The sequence below is a fragment of the Syngnathus leptorhynchus genome, chromosome 8 (genome assembly GCF_054491065.1).
Source record: "Syngnathus leptorhynchus isolate UIUO chromosome 8, UIUO_Slep, whole genome shotgun sequence".
In the NCBI taxonomy this organism is placed as follows: Eukaryota; Metazoa; Chordata; class Actinopteri; order Syngnathiformes; family Syngnathidae; genus Syngnathus; species Syngnathus leptorhynchus.
The window spans coordinates 9,622,494-9,630,075 of record NC_141202.1 but is presented as its reverse complement, the minus strand read 5'-3'; the positions used below and the strand labels follow the sequence as shown (position 1 = coordinate 9,630,075).

Here is a 7,582-nt window from a genome sequence, read left to right as displayed (position 1 = left end):
TGTGGCTATTGTTTACAAATAGTTCTCTATAAGCACAGTTGTTCCAGCGGAAACTCAGCTCTTCACCATGATCTCCCGTGATCATGTGATCTCACGCAGATTTCGGGACACTCACTGCACACACCAACTTTGCAGCTCCTTATAATTACTTAACACCCTTCAATCTCCTACATGGACTGCACTTTCTGTTTAATCATATCAAAGACTGTGCACCCCTCCAGTGCAAAATACAAAGGGAATGAGACGAGCCGCTATCATAGGTCGTGAAGCTAGTCGACTGTGTAGCAGCCCACAACAGTGCAACCTTCACATATGTGACGTTTTTGCAGACATATGTCTGCAAAAATACCAAAACAAAGCACAGCCTGCCCATGTGGACAGTCGTGCTGAGCCCTATGTTTCTTGGCAGACCTGGGAACAAAGAGATTCTGCTGGAAGAGCTGGATATAGTGGCCAGGCATAGGGACGTCTGGGCCTGTATTAGGCCATCCAAACATGGGCGAGTGAAAGAAAATTAATGGAAGGATGAATTCTGAAATATAAAAATTGTGTACCATTCTAAACTGAAGCTTACTGTATTGCATGGCAGTAAGAAACGACAAAGGATATCTACATAAAAGTGGAGAGAGAGTTTTCAATTATACAAAACAAGTGTTTGTAAAATGTACATTTCTCTGGCATCATTTTTGTTTAGCAGTTGGCCTTTCAAGTAGAATCTGGTGACCAATTAGAATTTTAATGTAATCATGTTCCACCAGATGGATGTCTGTTGCGTGACTTGCACTCTCCATTCTCCCTGCTCTTTACTACATCATTCCTGCTTGTTGGAACACACAGCAAAGGAGTTCAACCCAAACTGAAAAATATTGAATCATTGCACCTTCTCTTTTCAGCTGCTGTGCAATTGCTGTTGGTTGAACACAAAGGATATGGTGCTGTTTCGTTTCCAAACACACAATAGTCTAATAAAACCCTGCCTTGTACAAAGGGTGAAAATTGAAGAGTACAAAACTAAATTCTCGTCATGGCAACCAGTGTCTGATGTAGAAACATCCTAACCCTGACTTACTATCACTCCAAAGCAACTTTCTGAGCATAATTTAAAGAGTACAATCATGAGACGCAAATTTTCATGAATTGCGTCATCCTCCTTCCAGTGGGACATGCCCGGAACACCTCACCAGGGAGACGTCCGGGTGGCCTCCTAATAAGATGCCGGAGTCACTTCATCTGGCCCCCAAATAGGTAAGGTAGGTAGGTAGGTACCTCAGCACTGTCTGTGATCTGTCTGTGATACAGTGTGAACAATAGATTATTAATATTTTCAACTGTAAAGTAAATATGAGAAAATCTTTCCAAGACTAGTCAAAAAAAAGATTACTTTATTACTTGTCACCTCTCTGTTGGTCACAATTTTCCAATAATTTTGAGAGATTTTCTTTCCTACTTATGTTGATGAATATGAGTAAATGAAAATGGTTCTCATTATACATTTAGTTCAAAACACGTGTACAGCACATTACGAGCACATCAATAAACATATGTTACATTTATACCTATCAGATCACTGACCATTAATATTATTATTCCAAAGACAGACTTTTGGATACACATTTATGATAGACCGTGCATGCAATGAGGCGGAAATTGATTTCTTTGAGATAACTCAATCTTCCAATGAACATGCACAAACTCAAATGTGGGTTTGCTAATTGACAATCTAACCGTAAAAGACAATATAACCGTAATCCAATCACATGAGAATTTTTCACAGAGAGATTTAAAGGCAGACAGTACCATATTTTGAAACTATAACGTTACATCACATGAATATTTGAAGGACTAACATAACAATAATAAATAATACTAAAAACACGAAAGCATGAAAAATATGCTAATTGATGACGTGAGTGTTCAGACCAGCGCCTGATATAATGCGATGATGGCAAAATTGCAGGCGCATTGAAGAAAAACCTGGCGTGGTTGCGCGCGTTTGGTGCGCACGCATCAGGTGTGCGCTTAGAGAGTCGTATTCGGATGGTTTAATAATGCTCCAAGGATAACTTGTATGTTTTAATATAAAACATTTTGTGATGCAACTAGAAGAGTACACCGTGGGATTTCTTAAAGCTTCATTGGCTCGACTCCAGAGTATGTTCATGCGGGAGCTCCGGTGACGCACGTAGGCTATTGGACAGCTGACATCTTTTCGAACAGAATACGAGGCACAAAGACGCAGAGGCGCAGAAAGAGCTCAGATCGATTCGTCTGGCAACCTTCCAAGTTCAGAAGTCAATTATGAATTTCACAGAGTCGGCGTGGCTCACGGAAGAGCCGTGGAGCTCTAACCGAACGCAGGAAGAGAAACTTTTATTCGGGATCGGAACGGAGAATCTCATTACGCTGGTGGTTTTTTGTCTCATCTTCGTGCTCGGTGTGCTGGGTAACTCCATGGTTATCACCGTCTTGGCAAGGAGCAAGCCAGGAAAACCACGCAGCACAACGAACATCTTCATCCTCAACCTGAGCATCGCGGACTTATCCTACCTGCTCTTTTGCATCCCCTTCCAATCCACCGTCTACACGATGCCCACCTGGGTCCTGGGTGCGTTCATTTGCAAATTCATCCACTATTTCTTCACAGTGTCCATGCTGGTCAGCATCTTCACCCTCTCGGCCATGTCTGTGGACAGATACGTGGCTATTGTACACTCCAGAAAGTCCTCCACCATCAGGGTGGCCAAACATGCTCTCATCGGCGTGGTGATCATTTGGATACTCTCTCTGGCCATGGCAGCGCCGATCATGTATTACCAGAACATCCACTTGGTAGAAAATCAAACATTTTGCTGGGAAGTGTGGCCAAACCACAACCAGAAAAAGGTGTACGTGGTTTGCACCTTTGTTTTTGGATACGTTTTGCCACTCTTGCTCATCTCTTTTTGCTATTCAAAGGTAAGTGATTTGATACTGACCATTGGCTCACATGCACAATTATCTGATGCTACCTTTATGTCGTTGTTGACAGGTTTTAAAACATCTGCACAAAAAGCTGAGAAATGCATCCAAAAAGTCTGAGGCAGCAAAGAAAAAGGTACGTTTTTAAGAGACATTGACGTTTCCTTCATATGAGATGGCACGATCAATATTTTACTGTTCAGCAGTGTTGAACTGTACAATATGCTTGTTATATTTCGAATTATGTCATTGCTCGCTCAAGGATACTGCAATTAAATAGCTCAGAATGGGCATGTTCATACAAAGTACATATCTATGGTTATATCTATATCTATGGTTGCTGGGAGTTCAGCAGCAGAGGAATGCTTTTATTGAGTTATTGTGACCTCACTTTTGGTCTTTTTATTTCATCAACATGGCTATGGTGTCAGTTATATACATTGCAAGCCAGACAGCAGTTGCCACAATAATCACTCGTTGAAGAAAAGCACCTCTTCACCTTTGAACTCAAATCTCGCGACAATGTGTTTGTGGCTATTACAGCATACATGCCATATTATCTGGCAAACGTTTGTGGTATTAGTAAGGTCATCACGAGTGGCATCGTCACACCCCATCTCCTGTACCTGCTGTGTCCACGTGTCTGTCCATATCCTGTGTGCTTGTGTCCTTTGGTCAATCCTACGACACAACCTGATAACGACTTTGCGATAAACACTGAGATCTGTGTGTGTGTGTGTGTGGGGGGGGGGGGCTGGGACACATTCTTAAAGGAACAAATTCTACCACATGCAACACTTTTTTAAATATATATATCTATGCAAGTGGTGACATTTTTAAATTAAGAACTACACCATTCCTAGAAAATCACAATGTCCCACTACTGATGAGCTAGGTTTGAAATGATCCAGCCTTGGAAAGATATCCTTTGGGGCGATCTATTGCTCACTAGGAGTTGATAACCCCTGATATACATGCATATTCCAAATCTAGGCATCAACTATCTACCAACTGCCGTTAAGGTTGTGGCAGCAATCGCTGTAAGAAATAGTTGATAAACTCCAAGGATCCCCCTCGAGTTGTGAACTGTGAGATATTCTTAATCCAAAATGGTATATGATGTAATACAAAAAAAAAGTAGTTTTTTTTTACAAGTGACAATTCCATGGTTAAAAGTTTATTAAATGTGATCCATTAGTTTTATTGTTTTAATTATGTTTGAATGTGCTTATGATTACACTCAGTTATCAGTTTTAAAAATGCATTTATTGACTTTGTCTGAACAGATGGATGGCGCAAGGTTACTCCCACTGTTGTTGCAAAATGCTGTTTGCTTTGTAAATTCATGGATCTTAAAAAGGCACCGTGGAATAGCCGCTGCTCTCAAAAGCCAAAACGAACAGAAAAGAAACCCTTTCTTAGTCTTCCCTGTAATGTGATAATTATTTTCATCTTCTCTAATTATGAATCATTTCCAGATAAACAATTTGAAAAATCCCAGAGTTTTGGTTGTCAAGATTTATTAGGGCCACTTCTTAATGTGTCCAGCTTGATTTTACTTGGCAAGAAACAATGTTTTTCTATGGATTTTTGGGATCCAGAGTTGCACAGATGATTATACAACATTATAAAATTGAATGTGTCCACGTTGTTAAGCATTCTATAAGCAGAACAGAGGCAGTGAATGCTTCAGACACGACAGTTCATCCAAAAAGGCACCTGTGCTTCATTACATATACCCGCCCATACGTCACCATTGATCATTGGATCGACGACGTAGATGTTCACTAACAGATGCCTTAAGACATAGGTGTCAAACTCAAGGCCCGGGGGCCAGGAATGGCCTGCCACATTATTTTATGTGGCCCCCGAAGACAAATTATGCATCGACTTCATGTGTCAATACTAAAACTAAAAATTGTCTTCACTTTTAAAAAAAACGATATTGCTAGAAATGTATGTTACCATTCAGCTTTTAAATATATTTGAACAGTTTTAGTCTCCAGTTTCAAACCTAGTTATTTATCATTTTGTCGTGTATAATTTGTTTTATATAATAAAAGGCCTTGACGGTCATAATGGCCCTCTGAAGAAAACTATGACTATGATGCGGCCTGAGACAAAAATGAGTGTGACCCCCCCTGCCTTAATGATATATTATATTATATTATATTATATTATATTATATTATATTATACATGCAGTCTGCCATCTCCTCTGTACGGTAAAAAAATAGGAGACCTTTCCAATGTGCAATCTGCCATAAAATGTGAGCATCTACTTAGTCAATTAGATTGCAAGGACTAACTGCAATCAGGTCAAGCACCAATTTGGGGAAAAACGACTATGCAGATGAGCTTCCCAGAGATGGTTTCCTGTAGTTTGTTCAAAAATGATTTTGTTTTGCAAACCAGTTGTTGCAGCAGCCTTTTAGCTGGCTTTGTATGAATACGTTAAAATGTTTAACAGATCATCGAGAGAATCTGAAAAGTGACCTTAGACCTATTGAATGAACTTGACCAGAGTTAGCCTCTCACCTCACACCAGTGACCCCTGACCATGTTCTACTTATATTTGTTCATCTTTTGTGGACATACGTACTTGCCTGGTGTGCCAATAATTCTGCCCACATTGTGTGCATTGTTTCATACTGTTATTGTTTACTTTAATTTCCATTTTGGATGTGATTTGGCAGCAACTCTGAGCCTCGCAAACAAAAGCAGAGGAAAAGTGCCACATTTTTCCAGGCTCTTTAATCGCATTGTTTGCCACATTTAGCTCTGGAATTATGCTAGTGGCTGGTTCACATGAGAATGCAATGCGTGAGTGTTATTATTACATGTTTATTTAGTTATTGACACATTCCAGCTGCCTGAATGACAGTCTTGCATAAAAGTGATTGTTTTTACTAAACCATCAATTGTCATTACAATTTGCTTTGAAACGGTACACCTACAAATATGTTTGTCTGATGGACAAAGCATGTTGTCAGGTTATTCTTGCCCACATCGATGGTTACTATTTCTGCCCACTTTAAATTTTTGACCTTTGAGTGATTTGAATCCTTAATTCAAACCTTCTATGATAAAAGGTAATTGGGGGCTGACTGCAAGGCCATACATGTAACCTTTCTCTTGTACACCTTTGAGATACACTTTTGAATTTTATCAAGCCCGAGATGACTTTCATAAACTTTAAATTACATTTTCTGCTGACGGTGCCATCCCAATTACAGAATAGGATTCTCATTCTCAACACCTCAGTATTCATGAGCCACAGTCAAATACTAATAGAAAGTGAGTCATTATGCAAGTGATCCTCTGGTGTTGTAATGAAATACACACTACACCAATTTGATGAAGAGACTGCTGAGAGACAACATGAAGCCAGAAGCTCAATTTATCGTGCAAGTTCACTTCACTGTTACTTTCGTCCTGGAGGGCACTATGCACTAAAACTATTCTGTGTTCTTTCCTCCTCATGTGGTGGATCTCAGACAGCGCAGACAGTGCTGGTTGTGGTGGTGGTGTTCTGTCTGTCATGGCTTCCTCATCATGTGATTCACCTCTGGGTAGAGTTTGGGAGATTCCCGCTGAACCCGGCTTCCTTTTTGCTGCGGATCGCCGCCCACTGCTTGGCGTACAGCAACTCATCTGTCAACCCAGTCATCTATGCCTTCCTGTCGGAAAACTTCAGGAAAGCTTATAAGCAGGTGTTCAAATGCCAGCTTGGTACAGAAGATGTGTTGTTTAATGAGATCAAGGAGACCCGCAGTAGGGCAGATGCGCCGCCTTCAACAAACTGCACCAATGTATGACTTTGTGCACAGAAGTGTACGAATAATTCATGGTAACCTGTCAAATGAAAACTGAATTTAAGGACGCACTGACAGGCCAAAATTGTAGATATTTCGTGGATGTTGCCACAACCGTTCCACATAAGCGCTGAAAGGTTTGAATTATTTGTACAATGTTTGCAAATGATACATAATGCTTTCAAATGTAATCTGTTCTTGTTTAATCTTTCACATTTTGGGGAATAAAATTGAAGTATGCACCCTTACAAAATAATGTTATGTTAGCCAAGATAGCCTTTTGAATGTTTTTCCTCTAAGAAGAACTGTGCTGGGTATTGACGCTATGTAACGATGAAAACTCCGATGTTACTGTTTTTTTTCCAGGGAAGAATATTCAGCTTTTTCCACATTAAATATTTTTTGTGCAGTTGAAACTAACAAAGGCTGAGCTGTGGCCTTGTGGTTAGGACAGCTGCCTCATTTTGGCTATCTGGCTAACCTTGGGGACTGATTAATGCAAAGTTTGATACACACCTCTGAAATAACTGTTTTTGCTCAAATTCCCTTTATTATGAGTAATTCATTTACAGGCGGCCTTGGGTCAGTGGTTGAGCAGTCGTCCAGCAACCGGGGGGTTGGCCGTTCGATTCCCGCTCTGTCCGAGTCCTGTCCTGTTTCCTTGGAGAAGAAACTCCACCCACCTTGCGTGCAGTGTCACTCACACTGGTGTAATGAATGTTTGGTGGTGGTTGGCGGCACTGGCAGCCAGGCTTCTGTCAGTCTGCTCCAGGGTAGCTGTTGTTACTTAGGCAGTTTACCACTCTCAGA

The 7,582-nt window shown here is 40.6% G+C and overlaps 1 protein-coding gene across 1 annotated transcript; it reads left to right on the top strand.

The window, feature by feature from the left end:
- Positions 1-2,298: 2,298 nt before the first annotated feature.
- Positions 2,299-6,775, top strand: galr1a (galanin receptor 1a). Its single transcript, XM_085918726.1, has 3 exons — positions 2,299-2,955; positions 3,029-3,094; positions 6,455-6,775. The coding sequence occupies exons 1-3, from the start codon at positions 2,299-2,301 to the stop codon at positions 6,773-6,775; spliced, it is 1,044 nt and encodes a 347-aa protein (XP_085774852.1).
- The last annotated feature ends 807 nt before the right edge of the window (positions 6,776-7,582 follow it).

Excerpts from the sequence above, each read along its gene's own strand:
- galr1a (XM_085918726.1), top strand. The coding sequence starts at position 2,299 with ATGAATTTCACAGAGTCGGCGTGGCTCACGGAAGAGCCGTGGAGCTCT. Across the intron at positions 2,956-3,028 it reads TCTCTTTTTGCTATTCAAAG|GTTTTAAAACATCTGCACAA; the intron begins GTAAGTGATTTG and ends CGTTGTTGACAG. Across the intron at positions 3,095-6,454 it reads CTGAGGCAGCAAAGAAAAAG|ACAGCGCAGACAGTGCTGGT; the intron begins GTACGTTTTTAA and ends GGTGGATCTCAG.